The sequence below is a fragment of the Phallusia mammillata genome, chromosome 7 (genome assembly GCF_965637545.1).
Source record: "Phallusia mammillata chromosome 7, kaPhaMamm4.hap1.1, whole genome shotgun sequence".
NCBI lineage: Eukaryota > Metazoa > Chordata > Ascidiacea > Phlebobranchia > Ascidiidae > Phallusia > Phallusia mammillata.
Window position 1 is genome coordinate 4430130 of NC_137258.1, and position 22154 is coordinate 4452283.

A 22154-nucleotide genomic window follows, 5' to 3' on the forward strand; every position below is an offset into this window, starting at 1 on the left:
CTCTGGGGACTATTGGATGCATTTACAAAGGATTAATTCGAAATTAGGTTCATCTTACAAATTGTACGATTGTTACATATGCAAGACACGACACCGACAAGAACTGAATTTCAGCAGAAAAGACACACGCTATATACACCGCAGACAGGTCTGTGCAATCTTGACAAAGCAATTACTAAAAGAAATGGCGATTCACTCATTTTAGGGAGATACAAGCAACTTAGAAATTCGAACAGTCAGCAGAATGCAGCGATGCACTAAAGCAGGGGTGGCCAACCGGTCAAAGCCTAAGAGCCATATTTTTTATTGTGTTACCACAAAGAGCCACATTATACGCATAAGCAGATATGTTCAATGCCTTGTCCCTTCCTCACACACAGAGACATGTGCTTAGCCAGATCTATTCTAAATGTCGCCAACATAATAACATAATAACGACACAATTTGACTTGTACAGACCACGGGCCAGTCATTTCCAACTATAAATGGTCAGTGCAAACACCGTCTCTCACACAAAACCCTCATTTCAACGAATCCATCAAACAAAAACATATAAATTTAAATCCCCCTTTTTTTCTCATTCTATAAATAACGTGCGGTGAGATTCATTTCTGGTGAATTGCTAAAATCTTTTTTCACTGCCAATTTGAAGGCTAACTTGACAAAAATTGTTTATTTAAAAGATTTTCCCTGCTGAAAAAACTCTTGGTATTTTCATCTAACGCGCATGTGCGCCAAGTGCAAAGTGGCGAAACTAATTCATTGCGACGTCATTAATGCATTCACCACCAACAATCGTTCAATTCAAACCCAAGACAAACTGCCGATAAAATATAACGTTCGTCATAACCCGAAAAACAACGGATTGAAGCATTATTTACTTTGGAACACATTTGTTGCAAATATTGCTGTTGCTTTGTGTCTCATTCGCATTGTACGCAACAATGAGCAACCATTCATTGTTCACAATTGAATATATGCCATCATAATCAATCCATTTGCCACATACAGTTGCAGTTTTAAGGCAAGGTTTGTGGCCATACCAATAATAAGTGTGTTCAAAAGCAAAATTGTTGAAGCTTTACTTTAAATTTAACGATTTTTATACCAGATCGCCACATGCTAACCCAAATATACACAATGGCCCCAAACTTCGACAACAACTTAAGAGCCGCATAAAACCAGGCGAAGAGCCGCATGCGGCTCGCGAGCCGCGGGTTGGCCACCCCTGCACTAAAGTGTTGCCCGGACACCTAACATGATGGCTGTGTCCATCTCCGGCAACCGAATGTAAAATTTTCCATTACAAATCGCATAAGAAAGCACATATCGCGCGAGAAGCCGGTTTGCCTTCAACACAAGAGCTTGAATAAAAGCACTGTAAGACCATTTTAACCCAACCCATGGCTTTAAAGCATTCCGATTTCAGTGACGTAAGTGACTTAATTTTAACCAAATGTAATGACCTCATTCAATCGTCACATCGGCATAAATGCCTTGTTACCATATGTAACAGCGTCCTTGTGCTTTCGTTTGTGGGTTTGCATCGTTTTACACGATTGAATAGTTGTGCGTAACATGAGTATCAAAGATGCGACACAGGATGAGTGGGGAAGCTCCCATGCTGAAACCTGCAATCGACCAGCAGTTTGCTCAACACAAGACCTTTAGACGAAATTTTGTTGCTCGAAATGAATTTGGCCAGTCACAGGCTAAAGGACCTTCGTTGCAAGGCAAACCGTCCCGCCTACAAGCGGTTATTTTCGTCTGGTAATGGTTTCGTGGATGTCCACCATCAAACCAGATTTTCGTTTGTGAAAATCAAAGCGATCATAATTCAGCAGGTGTTGTTTTTGAATCAAACTTTGTTGTGTATGGCAGGTTTTTGTGAAACTTTTAAACTAAAACACACCTATGAATTCATATCCGATAACATGCTGGTTTCAGATGATCTATCGAATGGCCCGGCGCGCCTGACCCACATACAGACACAAAAAAACATTCATCCGGATTCATCGTTGGGAGCTTCATGAGTTCGAACACCGTGAAAAAATAATAAAAGCCTGTTTACCTATAAAGTTTTAGAAAACAAAACAAAATAAGATTTTCTAACTTCTAATATTCCTTAAAATTTGCTCGAAACTGTCTACTTTCTGATTGCTCTTCAATTTGACGGTGACAAATCGTTGTAAAGCATCAAACTCTTGTCACCATAGCCTAAGCGATTGGCTTTTAAGATAACTGGAAAAATGACACGTGGCGCTTAAAAAGGTTGCCGATGCCAATAGAGGCTGAAGTGATTTCGTATTGACGTAAGACTAAAAGTGCCATGGTATAATCAAGCAGTTCTCAAACTTTTATTTTTTTGTCACATAGGCCATGTAGAACTAAAATATCTTGGCAAAATATAACCGTTGAGTCATTAAATAAAAGTTAATTTATTCCTTTTGAAAGTATTCCCTCCAAAACATGCAGAATGAATTTATTTTAGTGTTGCAAGATCACTTTCCGTGGGAATGTTTTAACAGCAATTTATTACGTCACAAACAAGACTAAAACAATATAAATATAGTGCGCAGACCATCGCCTCTGTTTGTTACTTAAAAATGAAGCAAATGTACCACTTTTTATCACAGAATACTCGTTTATCTGTGCAAGTTTTGCTTATACAGTCGCAAGAGCTGACATTACATATGATTGTAAAAATATGTTAGTCTCTTCGCGGAAATCGCGTGGCGGACCCCTAAGGGAACGCGGACCCAAGTTTGAGATCCTCTGGTACAATCAAAGAGTTACACATGCAATCTGTCACTATACGCAATGTTGTCACTAGATAAAATTCTTGAACAGGGCAACTCGCAACTAATGAGTAAATACAAAAGCCTAAAACAAGCCAAGTTTCAATGCCTTTTATCTGCTTGCGCAGACGAATCAATGCTAAAATATATGCATGATAACAACACATTTAAAATTAATATGTGTGATAATATTTTTTTTCAATTAACATACAAATGAATGACGGTTGGACTTTTCAGGTCGGTTTTGGTCGCTTTGATGAAAAACATGGGCCACAATTAAAGCCCGAATTTTGACACATTGCATCAAAATTGTCATTCAAAGCTGAAAACCCCTGCAGAGAGGCCAAAGGGCCAAAATTTGTTCTGCACTTTACAACCGTTTTCGATAAATGACTCTGAATTAAACCCACATAAACATAAATTTGCGGCAAAGGCTCAATTCGGGTTCGGACCGAAACCGAGTGTATGACGTCACGCGAAGTGGTGTTACACAACAGAACAGTATTTTCCTTTTCATTTTAGTTCTGTGGGTTTTAAAGTTGCCTCAAACCATGGTTGTCAGTATCTAGAGTGCACTGAAAAACTACATTGTTTTAAAAGATATCAAAGCTCTCGCGATCTTAGTGAAGGTTGTGTATCACCTCATTAAGCGAAAAATATACACGCTTTAAATTGGTGTTAAAGATTCCTTTTCGACCGAATCGCAACAAATTGTTGTAGTGATGTATTCGACCGAATCGGCCATTTTACAAGGATTCGGTTTCGGCTGATTAAAGTCGCATCGGCAAATCGAATATTCCGTACATCCCTACAAACAAGCATTTTCACTTTGCACACATGTAACCATTGAAGAATTGTTTCTTGACAAAGATTTAATTTTTGGCAGACATAAAACATGCTACAGCGTAGAAAATGCATACGGGCTGTACAGGCACAACGAAAGTAGATTGTTTTCAGAACAATAAAACCAGTGTATACTGTAGCAAGGGGACAATACGGTTTAAAAAATATATGTGGCGTATAAAGAAAGCACAAATGGGTGATTGAAAAAAATCGAAAGATTATTTAAAAATGATGTTTGTTTTTTTCAATTGGATAATCTGTGACTTTCTCTCTCATCCTATCCAATCAAATTTCAACCTGTTGGAAAAAATTGGAGGTGAAAAAAGTTTATTTTGGTCAACACCAACCACTAGTAAGTGCAAAACGGGAGTTAATAGCAAAGGATGGGATTCAAAGAGAAGAACGGAAACAAAATTGACACAAACAAAAATGTAAGAGATGTAAAAAAGGTCGATAAATAGGCGCATATGAAATACCACGCAGCCCTATCAAAACGGTCGTCACATACAACACACAACAAATGTTCTGTGCTGCATCTGACCTACTTTACAATCTTGGCCAGTGTGGCCATTATTGTACGGTGACACGTTTGTAAAAAGCAAGGATGGCAGTACGATACGGTAGGTAGCAAAAATCATCAAAAAGTACGGTACGGTGGTACGGTACGTTTCGATTTTTGGCATTTGGTACGGTACAGTGGTACGGTACGTTATTCGTAACGAGGTACGGTCAACGCAATACGTACCGTACCGTACTGCCATCCTTGGTGAAAGGCATAAAAAGATACCAAAAAAAAACAACCCAAAAAAATCGAGTGATAGCAAATCAATATCATGAACGACCCGACTAAGGACGTACACCAGGCAACAATTTTAGGCATCAACCAAATTTCCAAACATTTAAATACAAAATTGTCGTACCAATTCCTTACTTAAAAAAAAACGCAACAAAGAATTACCACCCAATCACGTCACCATCACGGCGTGATATCATTCAAGGAAGAAAGAAACGATTTAATTCTTGTTGGACCAGACCTACTTATTTCTTGCGGGTCTTAACTGTTATTTCAGACACAAAAACATCATACGTATATTTGCTGCGCCCCTATGTCTACAGTTTAGGCTGTGCTGTTGTCAGGCGGATATACTGTTGATCAATTGGTCTTCGTAGAGGGAGAGAATGAGTAGAATGGCCCACCCCAATAACATACCGACGTTCTGGACAATAAACTGAGCTACAGGGAAACCGGTTTCTTCTTCCACCATTTCATGAAGCTGAACAAATACAGGATTGCGTTACAAATTAAATAGTACAGTAAGCATTAGATATAAACTTTAGTTGCTTTAAAGGTGTTGTGTAAGATACATTCTGGATAAGTAAATATAACAAAATGGTCTTAGTCATTGCGCCCTTTAAGGACACATGAATGTATAAACCATATTTGTAAAGCTTGCAAAAGACTGCATCATTAAAAAAAGGAAAGGGTTTCCATTTAAAAACAGAAGTTATCAATGTCTATTTACACTAAAACATGTACGTACCACATTCACGAAAGCTATGTACAAGAACATTCCCGCAACCACAGCTAAAAGCCATTGGCGAACTTCCGAGTTTGTAGAGAGAGCAAGACCAACATACAGACCAATAAATGCACAGCAAGCGGCCATAAAATTGAGAAGCAAGGCCTTCCACTTTGTCAAATCATTGCGCATGTAAATAGCAAAGTCACCTGGAAAACAAAATAAAAAAATAAACAAACGATTCAATACTCAGAACTAGTGTTTCATACCGGAACGGAACGAAACCAAATAACATTATTCGTTCTGAGCAAATTTTTTATTTCGTTATTTCGTTCTGGACCGATATTTTCATTTCGTTCCGGTCTGACCGAAATAAATTTATAACGGTATTTTTCGGTATTTCGGTCTTAACAAAAAAACATTTCTTTGTGGTCTTTACAACTATTTAGCGAAAAAAGAAAGAAAGTTGCAATACACAAGAATTATTGTCGGTAGTTGTTACGTCACATAACATTTGTCAATTTCAGCAATTGTTTCATGTCAAATGTCCAGAACGAAATACCGGAATAAAAAATAACGGTTTTCGTTCCGTTCCAGTATTTTGAATATTTTTTATTTCGGTATTTCGTTCCGGTATTTGAGCCAAAACTTATTTCGTTCCGGTATTACGTTCCATTCCGTTCCGGTATGAAACACTGCTCACAACTTTAAGATCCATGGTTTGGTAATAATCAACACTGAAAAACTTCGCGGCAATAAATTTAGGATCTCAAAAAAAGTTATATTTGAATAAGATACTAATGCTGTAAAAGCGATATGTATACATTACATATTATCTAAAAAACAAAAAGACTAATAACTATTTCGCCTTTGCTTTGATCTTGCTGCACGTAAATGCTAAGACAAAGTGGAACTGTATACCTTTATAGGCATAAATATAGGTGCTAGCTAGGTAACATGAGATCCTTATTGTACAGGACAGTAGGTTCTCAATCCCATTAAATAATTTTATAAACAACCACAAAAAGTTTAGTATTTACCGAATTCGTGAGGCAGTTCGTGGCAGAAGATTGCAAGTGATGCGCCAATACCTTGTACCCAGGAAGCACTGAAAGCAGCACCAATCGCAATTCCATCACCAAAGTTATGTAACATGTCACCAATGAGGACCATAATGCAAACAGTGTTTAACCCTGTAAAACAGAAGCAGATGTTTTGATTTCCGCACAAACAGAACCAAAGATAAAAACAGTTAAAAACAGGATAATATACTTGATGGTTTTTGTTTGTGAGAAGTCAAATGACAATGTTAAGTGTTGTTTGTTTGTTTCATATCGCGTTAATTTATCAAACATTTGTTTTTACAACAAACATATGGAGAAGTTCTTACCCCAGCATACAGGAGGGTCCTTCTTTTTTCCGGATTTAGTTTCTTCAATCTAAAATTATCAAAAAAACAATTAGTACATGGGTGAATAAATTACAAGAGCTATCACATCAAAGTGAACATAATTTTACAAACAAATTACTGATGAAGAGTAAATAACCCACCTCGCTAGGAATGTCGCCGTTAGGTGCCTCTGAAGAGCTGAATTTTGCCACGTGACAGTGGGCGTCGACGGCGCTGTGGTTATGTTGGTGAGTCTAAAACAAAAAGCGTAATTCTAAAAAGCCTGCTGAATTTTAGTGTGTGTAAAGTTTTCGATTTATTTTCTCTTTCAACAGTATGTCGTGGTTGCCTATGTTCTTTGGTACATAGTACAGGAATCTGCTCAGAGATCGAAAAGTATACTTCAATTGAAATATTTGGAATAGGAAATTTATGTGTACTCTGAAAAAAATGGTTGCCCTAACTTGAAACTAATACAAAATCTCAGTGAAATTTTTCAACCAATTTTCAAATATCTGCAGCGGTTGCCGTAAAAAAAACTTACACAACAGTTTTAAACGATTTTTTTATCGGTAGCAGTCACTATATGTGCAAACTTTGTTGTTAAATAGAATGTGTGAGATAGAATATTAACTTACATGTCGTTTTCCGAGGATAAGTTTGATAAGATTCTCAAAAATGAAGAGGAACCAAATGCCAGCAATAACCACCAGAAGTTTCCATACATAACTTCTATCCTCATTCTCATGGTCGTGGGCGTCGCCAGCTTCGTGTCCGTGCAACCCTACAATCTGTAAAAGAAAATAGCTTATAAAACATCTCATGTAATACAAATCTTTAAGTTAAATTTATTTCGCTTGGTAATAGCAACATGGCTTTATATACACACTGAACCATACACAAAGAACGTGAAAACGTGGAGTGCTTATTTGGTTAATGGACATGGTAGTATGAAGCGTTGTATGTCAAGAGCTCACACTACAGTAAATTTAAGCATTTAAGAGGCACATAAAACCTATTATTTATCTTAGGTATTTTTCATCAAATAATGGCTCCATTCTGCTTTTTTATCAAATAAACACCAGTGTTATTTATATAAACTGTTAATTAGCGTTTGATTTTTTTTTCAAATCATTTTTTTAAATGTGAATTCCATTAAACTTATGGGAAAAAGTAATGCTAATACATCTAATAACGAAATCTAATATCATTCTAAAACGTTTCTGCAAAAGCACATGACATCGTCAGTTAAGTAACTTTGCGAAAATTTATCACATCGGAAGACTGAGTTTTCGTAACTATTTAATTTGAAAGAAAAATATAACCTACAAAAAAGGTTTTAACGAGCATTGCTCTTGCAGCAGTTTTTACTATAATAATTAACGTTACGATGTCCCATACAAGACGACTTCATTAAGATAATGGCATTATTTTAAAAGACAACTTTTTTATTAAGCGACCAAAAGTAACAAAGCATAAAATAACAGCGATAACAAGATTGTGTGGCTGGAAACTAACCTGTTGGTTAAAAAAGGTTTGTTTGGGTTTAACACTTTTTTTCTTACCTCTGGGATAATATGGAGAATTGCGTCACCAGACAAGGTTCCAACTCCAAGAGCGATGAAGAACTGCATGACAAGTTTGAACCATGATGTGGCAAGTACTGGGAAAAACAGGATGCCCACAAAAGCTAGGAGACTAATTACTGCAACAGCCACAGTTCCATATCCGTATCCTGTAAGTAATTATACATGGAAATTGAATGCAAAAGCGTGAACGAGCTGTTAGGTCGTTAGTGTTTCTATTTGCGTACATGTCGTCAGTTAAAATACGAAAGTCGAAACTTTTGTTGGAACGACCAGGAAACTGCCCAGAATGCTGTTTGTTTTTTGGCATTAACGAATTTCGTCACATGACATCGACGCCTCACATTTTTAGATTGGAATACACAGAAAGAACAGTTTCTGTTTCAGAAGGGTATATGTCATCAAGAAACAGTCATGCCTTACAACTTTGTTGTTTGCAAATTGCAACCTAAATATTCATTATTTTTCTGAGTAATAAAAGGCCACAAAAACAAATAAAAAACTCGTTTATTGTGGCATTGTAGACACAAGGAAATACCAGAGGTTCTTAAATAAGGGTTAAAATATAAAGAAAAACAATATTTCAAGTATATTGCGTGTCAAACAAGCTTATGATTACATTTTGTAATTCAAGAGAAAAAGTGAGAAGAAATACCGAAAATCTCTGACCCACACACACACTTCATTTCACCCTAAAATTGATCTATTTGTTATTAGTCATAACGCAGGTTAAACAAATTGTACGTGTACCTTTTGACAAACCAGGTCATATCCTAAGTACTTACGGTGGCTATCTGTGTAGTTTGAATCAGTGGCAGGTCCTGTTGTAGCATTCGGTGCGCGGGCATTGCAAGATCCAGATATGATTTGTTGGATGAAGGATGGACACATGCTCAACAGAGTGTCGCGGGTAAGATTGCCGCTTAAACCGTAAATCGCCTTCAACTGAGACCCGCTGTAGCACTGCGAAAAAATAAGATTGTTTACTAACAAACAAATGCGCAAAGTGGAGATGTTTGGGTTTTGCATTTTTACTAAAATCAAACTTAAGTTGGTTCTGTTAAACGTCCAAAAGACTAATTAGGTCATTTTTACCAAGAATATATGATTCAAACTTTTTGTCAGCGAATGTTTGCACTTTATTACGATTATACTATGGTGTTGTTTAAAATGATAAAATTAGCAACTTATTGTTAAAATATGTATTTCTCGTTTGATTTGTATGTGGATTTGCAAATTAGCCTGTCCCGCAAAATATCTGGGTTGGGAAATACACCAAGACACTAAAATACTTTGACACTCCTGGTGTGCTGTTTGGAAAAACAAAACACTTCAAAACCAGTAGGGCAAAACTTCCAGACATAGCAGTTCCGAAATTGTGTGTTTTTGTGCTTTAAGTTCGAAACCAGTTATTTTTTCGGAAATGTGAGTTACGTTCATGCACAGGTACCTGTCCTCTAGTTGTATGTAAATAATACGATTCTTGGTACCTGGCTTTCTTCTTCCTCGTGTCCGTGTTCATCTTCGTGCTCATCTTCGTGTTCGTGATCGTCATCTGTCTGACGTTTCACGATCACATGACCGTCCAATGACCTTCTTTTCCTCGCGTGGCCGTGATCATCGTGATCGTCTTCTCCAGCAGCAGCATCCGCGATACTTCCAATTCCAAGATCGTTAAGAAAATCATCAAAAACTGAAACAAACAAAAAATTGCCTGTTTGGAGATCATAAAAAAACTTCGTTGTGCGGTGTCGCTATAAAATTGCAACCAACAAGTTTTAGAAAACCGTACAGAAAATATGCGTCAAAACTTTTTAAACAATATTGGTACAATTTCAATAATTGTTTTCTTATGTAAAAGATCTATCATATGATTACACAGAGTAAAACAACTTTTAGGAAAAAGGCCCGATGTTTTGCAAGTCAGTATTGTTTTCCATCAATTAACTCTTTTGAATTAAAAAAAATCATTTTTACAATTGTATTCCATACCCACACTGTACATAGACAAAAATAAACGTTTGAAACGAGTAGCAAATCTAATCGTAAATGTCTGTCTCAACCAACCTGCGTCTGATACGTCATCGCCTTCTACGCCGAAATGTTCGAAGAGTGAATCTTCTAGTTCGTGATCGGTTGGGTACAAGCAATAGCCCTCAAACAAGTTGACCAAAACTTGATAAGTCAGGTTGTCACCACTTAAACCATCCTCGAATAACACATGAGCATTGAAGCACTGCAAAAAATGAAGGCTTAAGTCAATGGTGCGCGAAGTAGGGACTAAACGTTGCAATAGTTTTGCAGTTCCTCCATTTTATAACTATAAGGTAGCTGGTTTAAGTCAGGAGTTTAACCTACGGTACAAATACGAATTAGTATGTTTTCTGAGTACTGTACAAATCAGCTGGCAGAAACCACCATAACAAACAAAAATGTCGGCACGCAAATTAATAAGCATTTTAAGTAAATTGCAAGGCTGAGTTTAAAAGTTTTCCGACCCCTAGGTTTAAAGTATGTGCTAAAAAGGTGGGGTCATATTTCTAATATAATACTTAGTGTTTTCTTTTAACTAACGGCTAACTTGTACCAACTGCCGGATTGACAATAGTTTTAAATTAATCAACTCATAATATTAAGTTTATTAAATCTGTCGTAGCTTGAGATTTTGATACGGCGTGTAGAGGCGAACTATTTTAAAGGCTTGGTTCTGCGTCAGCTATTTTGGCGATGCGACCTTGCGCGAGACGGTATTGAATTGCAGACCGAAACGCTTTGACCGCACGCGAACCTTTTCAACCGCGTTTTGTTGAAGAATAGGTAGTTTGGTTTGTTACTTGTAATCGTATTGTGCGCTTCAAAGTGCAAAAAGAGACAATAAAATTAAACATGCCAAAAATGTTTTTTTAATGCTTTGGAAAAGTAGGCATTTAACATGCAACAATAAAGAAAAACTGCCGTTGTAACGATTGTTTTACCAGATTTGTATTAAATAATGCTACTTTCAAATAGTAGTAAAAATAAGATTTGATAAATATACGATGCTCACTTCTAAGTGTATAGATTATTATGGGTAGAGCGTTACAGAATGCAAACAAAACTGCTACATAAAAAAGTCCTGCAAAAATCCAAATTTATAAGACCTAAAAGGCTGACAAATTAGATTGTAACTTTCAGTTTTGATCGATCACGACGTTTCATGCCTGTCTGGTATTAATTGGGCTTTCATCTTTACTAATTACCGGTTGAAGGAAAATTAAGTTTAATTATATTGTACGTTAAAGGCAAAACGTCTCGGCATAAGTGCCAGAAAGAACTTGAAACTGTGACTGACATTTCAGTACCCCTAAATTAAGCATTGGTAAAATTTATCACGATGGTTTTAACGAATGTTACATTTTACTAATGGTGACACTAGTTTAGTGATTGCTAAACACCATTATAACATTGCTTTAATATCAATTTATACAAATGTTTAGTACAAAAAGTGAACACAAAAGAGTCAGAACAATATTTTCTCGCCTGGCAATTTACATGTTGGTCTTCAAACGCAGAGCGACAAGAAATACAAAACTCACCTTAGTGACGTCATGTTCCGCTTCGTAGATCGGTTTAAGCCTTTGCAACAAATCTGTGACGCTGGACTCGGCGTCAACACCGAAGCTAATACCGAGATGGGTCGAGTCTGCCGAAAAACAACAAGTATAAACTCAAACAATGCAACTAAAGTCAAAATTGGTAATTGCCGTTGAGTGTCAAAAACTGATAAACTCTAAATTCCCGTTCCCATTTTGTTTACTGGCTTCTTTCTAAAAGAAAAATTACTCAAGATCAAACTTTAAACCAATCAAATTTCAACCTTACTATAACAAAAAGTTCACAAAAATTTAGCAAAAATCATTTTTGGGCCATGATATTGTTACCGTAACTTGAATTCCAGTGTGGGGCAAAGCTAGTTTTGTAAAAATATTTGCGATTGTTCTAAGTCTTACATGCAGTTACTGCCAGGATTTTGGGCATGTTTTACATTGGCGAGAAGTGGTGCCCACTAATAAATTTACGCTCTATTTTACTCCCAATAAAGTTGCAAATGTCCCTAAAGTTCAGGAATTTCCAGCTTAAACCGTTTGCTAGCACGAAGGTCGAATGACGTACATAGTGGTCCTATTAGGAGCCGTGGCGAACAATAGAAGAAGAACTATTATGAAAGGTTTTTGGGTCGAAGGAGGTCGAAATCAGTCAACAAGAAATGGGTCTGCACGGTTGAGTTCACCATAAAACGTTTCTCCCAAACAATAGACCAAATTCTTCTTTCTGGTTAAAAATAGGGGCCCTATACTTTTTGTTTGCTCTTCTGAAAAGTTTTCTGGTTTTGCTGTGTTTACAACAATGAACTTTTTCTTTCAGTGAAGGTAATATTAGTACATTTGACTTAAAATGTGACATATTTTTAACAACAAAAACCCTGTGTGCAGATTTTGCTGTGCAAACAAAAATATTGTATTTTTATAAAATCCTAGTTTTAATGCGTTCCAATTTAATAACAAAATCGACTCATTGCTTGAAAATTAAACTTACTTATAGATGAGCAATTTTCTCTCAACAAGATTTCCAGTATGACCTGGGCTGGTTCGGAAAATGTTTCCTCGGTGAAGTTAAAAGATGTCGCAGGATCCACGTTTAGCAAAGTTTTCATACTTGTCAATGAGAAACACTAAAATGAGTTAAAGAATCATAATAAGGGGTCTGCTTTAAATGAAAAATTAGCAATCCTTAACAGGACAAACCTCAGCACAAACTCCAGTGCATGTATCAAACCTAACCAACAATCCCTTGGTTAAATTCACAAAAGCTTCATCGTCGATATATTCTGATTCAGATCCGACGATTTCAAGCAAATGCGTGAAACTATCTTCTTCGTCGTGATCATGATCGTGATCATCATCATGATCATCGTCGTGATCTTCATCTTCGTGATGATCGTCGTCGTCATCATGTTGGTCGACCAGTGCTAAAAGGTACAAAGTGAAAATAATAAAATACTGACGTAAATATATTTTTGAATCAGAGTTGCAATAAAAAATATATTTTACAAATGATGCAAAGATATATCTATAAATCAAAAAGTGCTTTAAAACCTAAATTTTCAATGGCTTATAATAGACCCAAATTTCACATAATTGTGCGTTGTAGCATTGGACTCTTTACCCTGTCGAGAAACTAAAAACTTGCGTAAGAAATGTGGAATTTGACCCTCGTGATTCGGTCACATGTTATTAAAACTCCCATGGTCGATTCCACATGTTTCAAAGCAACCAACAACAAGGAAGCTTGAGGGGCAACATATTTGCACCACAAGGCAAGACCATTACCACAAACAGCAGTTAGGTCAACTCAAGTCAAACATCGTATGAAGATACACACTACGTCATGAAACAGCATGTGATGTCATTAAATGTCAGCCAAAGTGTGTGTAGTCAATGAGCTTCCAAGAAACATTGAAAGGGAATGCCCCGAAATCGTGCCCTACACCAGGAAATGAGGCAATGCAAAGAGAAATTACTTACTTGGCTGGGCTAGGCTGCGTCCAACGAGCAATAGAATACATAGCAATGTTGTGGGCTTCGAAACGAACAGCATCGTAATTGCAGAATGTTTTGTGGTCTTATATTAGCCGTATACCACCTTTGTCTTAAGATCTGTAGGTAAAGTAATAGGTGTAATAATATGTACATATACGTTTGATTTGTATGTTTACAACTACTAGACTTCCAAAACAAGTCTGTTAAAACGACTGTACTGTGCTGTTCATAAACAAGACATAACCTATATAAAAAGACGGTGCACAAAGAAGATCTTGGCTGGGTTTGATTGAACAACGCTCACTTTCTCCATTTCAGCTTGCTTTTCGGACATTCTTCTGTACTTTTGTTTTGCTGTACTTGCATGACCTTTACTGGCTCAATACTCTAGTTAAAAATAACACCACGGCACAAAACCGAAACTTTCATTACAAACTAACACCAACTAAAGAACAGAAACAAATATCCACAAACTCCATACTGCCATAGTTGCCAAGCAAAACGAGGAAACGCCGACAAGCGAGCCATACCATCATAACACGACTTCTGTCAAACCAACCTATGTCACGCGGGCGAACGACCTGTCGCTTCTACGTCATATTGAAGTCTTCCCGCCCTTTCATGTAGAGCAGTACTGATGCTATGCGTGCTGGCAGTGACTGTAGGGCCCAAAAGTTGTATATTATCCAGCACGTTGCAACAATTTCAACACACGTGATTCAAAACATATCTTCGCAGAACGCTGGCAGATGCCAAATTACCAAAATTGGAAACACCACATACAAAACGTTACGTATTGGTTGAGGCTAAACTATTTTCGTACCAAACTATTTTCGTTTTCGTAAAAACAGCTTTTAAAATGAACTTTTAAACCGGGATATTGGCTGTGGTGTAATCCCAAATTTGTAGGGATTGGTTTTCTACTACAAACATGTCTTTGTAGAAAAAATGTCCTTGATGAAGGTGTTTCGTATGATACATCGAAACGTTGGCATATTAAAATAAAAAACTGCCGGAAGAGCTGAAATTTTGTTGATACAATATGACTGGCAGCAACAGTATATTCAGAAAAATGTTCGTTTTAACAAACCAATAAATAATAATAAGCCATACGATTTTAAATGTTGTATTTTACAGTCGACTATTCCCGCTGATTTTTTAAAGTTGACTATTCCCGCTGATTTTTTAAATACCTTTGGTACGTCAAAAATGGCAAACATGTCCTGATTACCACATGCATATTAGTTTACTCACACGTTAAAAACAACTCGCATACCTTATAACTGAAACAAACCAAACCCAACTAAGTCAGTCAAATACTACATTCTGACACAAACAATTTCCTGGCTTGGCTCGGCTAGTCTTTAAATAAGTTCTGTAACCAGCGGCGCTATTTGAGTTGTTACGGCATCGCAAGAAAAAGGCCAAGCAGCCAGTAGAGTTAGACACAACGAGTTTTTTGCCGTTTACAAAAACACATGATCATTGTCCTACCCTACTCAAACGGAAGACATTATGAGGTCAGTTCTTCCTGTCGTTGGGAAATATCCCATACGACATTTGAATTGTCGCAATTATGACCAAATGCAGTTAGATCATGCCTAATTAGCCCCGGGTCAAATGTCCAGGAATTTTTGTTCATTTTGCTTCGAGATAACCGCGGACAGTAAATGTGTTATGTCAGCCGGAAATGTAATAATTTCGTTGGGGTTTTGAGTGTGAAGACTTCGTGTGCAATGGGACACGTTTTTTACGTTAAATTATGACAAACAAGTATTTCGGTTTTGTGATGAATTCTCCCCATTAGTTATTCCGTGTGCATCGAAATGTAACATCCATTTGCAAATGTCGTTACTGAGAAAAAAATTCGACGGAGGAATTTCGTATACATCATACCAGTGTGCATCCATCTTGACATTCAAGCTGGATTTGGCAATTATCATCTTAAATAACTTACAACGTGATTGATTATGACTAAAATAAAATATCATATCTATTATGAGATTTATATTAATGCTTGTAATAATAGAGGCTAAAATATTATGTCTCGAATTATTTTTTTAAAGCCATCAAATGCAGTTCTGGCTTAATTTGTAATATATTCGTAAATACATGCTTTCTACTTAATTGGTAAGTTAGTTGTTGGCATTTCATATGTTATTTACTTTGAAAAAACAAAATACTATTCTAATATTAAAAAAACTATAGTTTCGCGATGCAAAATTTCTGCGTAAACTCCTATAAACCACATTTCAAAAGGCCTAGTTTGTACATTGGAAATTTCAAATACACTTTTGTACATTTAATGGAAATGGCCTTGTATGATTCACACCGTAATATATACGAGGCTACACCTTTTTCATGGTACCCATGACAATTATAGATTAACAGGTGAATGGGAGAAACAACAATTTTGCTTATTTAAGGAAAAAAATAAAAAAAGAGAAACAACGAAATATTTTTGGCACTACATAAACAACAAAAAACGTCATGAAAAGTGCGCAATGTGACGTTAAAGCACGTCAACTACCATGGCCCAAATGAATAGGTCTGCAACTAAGCATGAACGTATTTGTCACACGAGTGACTTTTAGCCGCAAGCAATAAAATTTAAAAACGTTTAGACAAGTGCGCGAGTCAAAAAATCGTATACTAAGCAATCAGGTCATGAACGGATTAAATTCGCCGGAAAAATCGAATTGTTTTGAATGTAAACCAACGTTAAGTTTTCGCTTTGTTTAAAGTAACCAATTCTACCGCAGTAACCTAATTATCTAAAAAAATTCAGTGCCGTTTTAGAGTTATTTTATACAATGCAAAACATAAAATGTTAACCTATTGTTTGCCCAAAAACGACAATACCCTACTCTACGAAACCTTTTAAAACCATAACAAACATACAAGAAAAACGTCCTTAGGTACTGGTGTTTCAAAATGAGTGTTAACCTATGTTGTGTATAGTGAATAGAAACTGCTGACAAGCGTATGCAATTTTACAAGTCACAATTTTTTGTTGAAGAAAGGATTAAGTTTTGGTTTGCAGTTAAATTTCACACAAATGCCGCAACGATGTTAAATTAAGTTCTCTTGTCATGTTTAATGTTATGCACTGTGTTAAAAACCGCCTTGAGCAATACGAAAATATACTAAAGGCCAAAAACTTCAGATTCCTACCCACAACGAAGGAAGGGCTCAACCATTATACACGGCGGTTTTTGTCTGCGTCTTTTTTAAATAGACGCTTGACACTTACGGAAAAGTCAAAGAGGCCTATGTGTACATTGAAAAAAATGAAATAGCTACAGCGCGGTGTTTTGCAGACGGCACCCTGCAAAATCACGACTCACCCAGCCAATTCAACCGGGTACAATTAAACACTTGCGCCAATTGAAACGGGCGATTACAGCTCGCTTATCCGTTCAAATGACGTTATATCTTACCTACGGCGTTATAACGAGCCACGAAGCGCGTATCGTTGGTAAAACACGTTGTTTTCACAGCGCGCTTTGTGGTGTGGTCAACTTTTTAAACTTTTGGACCGGACGTTTTGCACCCGGGACGTTGTCTGCGCATAACGACTTTTTTGCTACATGTTCGCAGTTTTGCTAATTGGGCAGAGATTACTGAGCAGAAAATTGAACCGAATTTCTCTGCCTACCTGTCGTACGGCGCTTTGTCACGCAAACAATAAAGAAAAAAAGTGGAGGAAAATAAATGAAAGGAAAAAAAAAAAAAAAAAAAGTTGGGGCGAAATGATCAAGAAAAAAATCTGTGTAGACATAGATGATAAAAACTGCATTTTCTGTTTAAACTGCAAATTTTTATCACTACTGAAGACAGAACGAAGCTGAGTAAAGGAGTAAACCATTTTTTGCAAAAAAAAAACGTAGATAGGTTTATCAAACCTGTACTGAACTGCGGCTACAGTGACAAAAAGCATTAACACCAAGACCACTGCGGGGCATTTCCAAATCTTGCTTGTAGTCAAAATAAAAAAGGCGGAGAAATTGGTACTCTAAATTTAATTACGAGTACCACCACATAAGTTCAAACATAAAAACCACAGAATAGCTCGGTTTCAGCAAAACACAAGAGTCTTTACGCTGCATTAAGTATGTATAGAAGCTCACTCATTCATTAGGTGTTAAAAGCGTCGGTATTGAACTGCCAAAGGCAGCTACACGGTAACTTGATTTGTTTTATTGCTTGTGTGTCAACGAGAACCTTTTACACAGCGTTGCACGATATGGCAATTCTTGTTTAAGACTGCCTTGTTGGGAAATACCTTAACGCACAAAGCTTACGATTTTTGAAGTTGTCACTGACAAGAAGCCACATTTTGCTAAAAGACGGCCTTCAAAATATATTTTCCAATTTGCTTTTTATACATATTATCGGCTGCAGCAACTTGAACAATTTAAAGCACCAAATAAAAAAGCGAATAAAGTTCAAAAGAAAGATCTTGCGGCTTGTCACGTTAAAACCGTTTCACACGTGTATTTCAGCGGGCGACAACAAACTAGATTCCAAGATGCAAACTGCTCTTTACGCATGAAAAAAGTATCCAGTGTGCATCACAAAATTAGTGTGTTACTCATGTTTCAAAAACCGTGTTTTAGGGCATTGCTGCAAAGTCTGCAGAAAGTGCTTGAAGCCCTTGTTTGATGTCTAAACGAAGATATCCAACCTGCGGTCCTCTGACCAAATGCGGCCCATTGAACCCAGCTTGTGCAACCCGCGGTGATTTTTGAATTTTGGAATGAATTATGAATTATTTCTAGGTAGATTCCAATATTTTTTGTGCCTAAGCAAATTATACTGATAGCTGATAAACTCAAAACAAACGTGAATATTACCGTAATCGGCTGATTGGCGGTAAAGGTTGCGCACCTAGTTCAAATACTACAACAGGTAACCCATATTAAATCCTCAGAAAAGAATTAAATATGACTGACCAATAAAACATTTGTCACTAAACACGACACTTATCGATGAAAGACTTTTATAAAACAATGTTGATTTTTCACCATATGTACCGCATGAGGAAAAGTTATCTTGTTCTTAATTAAAAAGATTTTTTATGCGGGAACATATATCAGTACAATGTAATTTAGGGTTTCACCCAAGTTTATCCACTGTAAGATACAAGGAAAATACATACATAAGTACATCCTTATTTGCAGTGCCCTTTTTGAGTCGCAATGTCTGTGTCCTGCATTTCGACTTTGGCAGGTATATTTTGCGTTGGACTTGCAACACACTACGCCTAATGGGAGAGTGTTCCAGAAATGACAAATAATGTCTAAAAATAGATCAAACCGCGAGAGCCCCAAACAAGATAGTCAACATTTTAATCCCAAGAAAGGCGAAAGTGAAAAAACACGGCACTCAGTTTGCGATTGTCACGACAACAGAATGTTTTGTCCTACGCGGACCGACGTCACGACTCACTCGTCAACGTGAAAGGAGGAACGTTGAGTCATTAAAAGATGCGTCATATGATCCTAGCGTGACGCGGCAACAACAAAACGTCGGTATGAGAGGGTCATCGAGGTGCACAGGGAAACATTTTCGGTTTTTTCTTAGAAACTTAACAAAATAAGTTTACCAACAGTAATTTTGTTTTTTACAAAAGATTTCTATAGATTTTATAGCAGAATGACTGGCTATAATGTGTCTATTGTAAACCAACGAATAATAGCAAAAGTAAAAGCCTTTTTCACCTCCGTTAAAATTTCAAACAATAATAATTTTACAAATCACATGAGTTTAAAGCAAACACAACAGGCCGTAAAGTTATTTTTGCCTTAGTCCGCCATACACCTTATTTTCACAAAATTACAAAACACCTATATTTTCGTATGTTTGCTTGCATTTTAGAAAAAGAAAGTTACAAGACATTTTTGACCTTCGTGGTACTAACACCATACAAAACACGTTAGGAACTATATTCAGGTTTAGGTAGAATTTCTTTAGAAAGCAGAAGACTTTCATCCCGAACCCAGCTTTGGCCTCATATAAAGTCACTAAGCTTGCCAAAACATGAAAGGTTGGAATCGAAACGTCAGTAGGACTCATCTGTCCGAGAAAAACTAAACGGATCCAAAACCGGAAATCAGGACCGTTTCGGAAAACTGGAAGCTATTTTCAGAAAAGAGTGCCGTACCCGAAGTGAACTCGGGTATACCTTTTCAAAAATGAGGCAAAATACACTTTCATCAAAAACGTTGCAACGTACAAAAAGCAGAACCGTTACTACAATGCTTATGATCTGCTGCAAACTGACTAATGCAAATGTAGGAATGCACTAAAAAATCTGGAAACGCAGACGCAAAATTGTCTACGAGCTACATCTAACGATAATGAGGTTTGTGTACTGGCAAAAAATGCTTACACGACATTGGTTGCTGCTTGGCGAATGAGTTTTGATTCCAGGAAAAAATGCAGCGCACAAACAATAACGCAAACAGTAAAATTCAATTTCCTAATTGACTTTATCCTTTCCAAATTGTTTTTGTTAAACCTCTCCGTCGCGTTAATTGGAACGCCTATGCCTGTCACGCATTGGATAAAATGCCCCAATTTCTTGCAATACATCCAAAATCTTCAAACATGTATTAACATACCAACAGTGATGCGAGCGCGCTAATGCAATTAAGTTATACGTATTTTTTTGTTGCTGATTGGTGTCGCAAACTTTTAAATGCGTTTTTGGCAAGTAACTAAAATAAGCTTTAATTACATTTCCGGTGCAGTATTTTGACATTTACTTCAATTGCTGCAAATAGACGTATTTTTTTAGCAGTGTTAAATTATTCATATGAATGATGAATTAAATGCGGAAAACCACCAAAAATAGCACAGAAAGTACCTGAAAGTGTTGAATATATTACTGCACAAGGCGTAATAATCCAAATCATAACGTTTTTTGTACTGTTTGTACAAAGTCTACCATGCTATGCTACGGTGTATAACTTAATTTCTCAAACAAGTGTATTCGTCGTGCGAACTAATTTTTGAAATATAGCAAGCCTATAAAAACCAAAGGTATATCTGATTTTACCACACACCTAATCACTACAAACCGATTTGTCTTCAGCTCAGCCAAAATGAATATCACTATAAACAACGTTCTGCCACTTGCCTGCCTTAACTCAATCGATCATTGATTTATTATTGCAAGCAGACAAGGTCAACTTACTCACTGTCCAACTCACACCAACTTAAATACAAACTGAGCTCCTACATCACTATTTCCAAACCAGAAAATCGAAGCAACGGTGCTTCACACCGAATGACTAATCAGCGTGGACAAAAAACGCCTTTGGCCAAAACCACCAATCGTCGTTAACACCATTTGTTGCGTCAAAAACCGTGTTACCTTGAACAAGTCATTCACCCACCATATAATAAGCTTAATGATGTTATACTGGAAAATGAACTGGTGAAGCTCTGTAAAAGTCGTGTGGATAAGTTACCCTGTATTTCCCAATAACCGTGTTGTTATGACTGATCATTGAGATTAACGTAGTATAAACGAAAGTACAACGCCCAGAATTGTCAGTCGAATTTCCTTCAACCCACAAAGGCTGAATCGTTGACATTTTAAAGTTTGTTTGTTATTTTTACCTTGTCGGTATAATTCGTATGGACAACAAATTAGGAAAAAGGGCGACACGTTCACGCTGCGCAAAGTTTAACAGTTTAAAATATATCCGCCTTTTCGTCATCAAATACGGTTGTGCTAAAAGCTGTGCCGCATAAAGAAACGTCATGTTTGGACAAAACGTGACATCACCCTACGTCAATCCTTGTACATCCCAAACTGAACCAACATACAAAGGGTCATACACACTGACACTGCGCATGATGTAGTTCAGTCCTACAAATTTGCACAGGGAAGCATTGTTGGTTGGTAAAACGCAGCGTGATTTTTAAGGAACTGTTGTTCATCCACCAACACCCTGCATGCTTAGCCTCCCAATGATAAAAAACAAGGATTTTTTGTGTTAGTTTTACAAAACACTTCAGACATAAAAGTCTCGTGGTTTGAAAAGAATGCGCTAACATCAATCTGTTTCATTTTGAGAGATTGTTTTCGGTGAAGTGCTCACCACTGTACGTGCTTGGAAACCACATTCCAATGGAGTGTACGATTTATGTGCCGCCATGTTTATGTTCACAATTTCCTACTTTGTGCAAAGTTGAAATGCAAAGAGCAAAATACATGTATGGTCGCAATTTAAATACACATGTGTTTTATATTTGCCAATTAACAGTGTGGCTTTGGTACCCAGTACTATCTTTGGAGTAAAGCGACGGTTGCAACTAAAACCGTATTAAAACTTAGGTAAACCAGGTATAGATTCACTTTTAAAGAAGCATTGCTCTTGCCACCGACTATATAGCGTAGGAAATTCGATGAGTCATATTTTATT

The 22154-nt window shown here is 36.9% G+C and overlaps 1 protein-coding gene across 1 annotated transcript; it reads right to left on the reverse strand.

Annotated features, from left to right (window-relative positions):
• Positions 1-3652: 3652 nt before the first annotated feature.
• LOC145238290 (metal cation symporter ZIP14-like) lies at positions 3653-13853 on the reverse strand. Its single transcript, XM_080101417.1, has 14 exons — positions 13702-13853; positions 12922-13145; positions 12713-12848; positions 11713-11819; positions 10205-10373; positions 9628-9830; positions 8923-9100; positions 8117-8286; positions 7190-7342; positions 6713-6805; positions 6552-6600; positions 6202-6354; positions 5183-5370; positions 3653-4915 (listed from the first exon to the last, which is right to left on the reverse strand). Exons 1-14 carry the CDS (start codon positions 13772-13774, stop codon positions 4775-4777), a joined length of 2037 nt encoding a protein of 678 aa, XP_079957543.1. The 5' UTR covers positions 13775-13853; the 3' UTR covers positions 3653-4774.
• Between the last annotated feature and the right edge of the window lie 8301 nt (positions 13854-22154).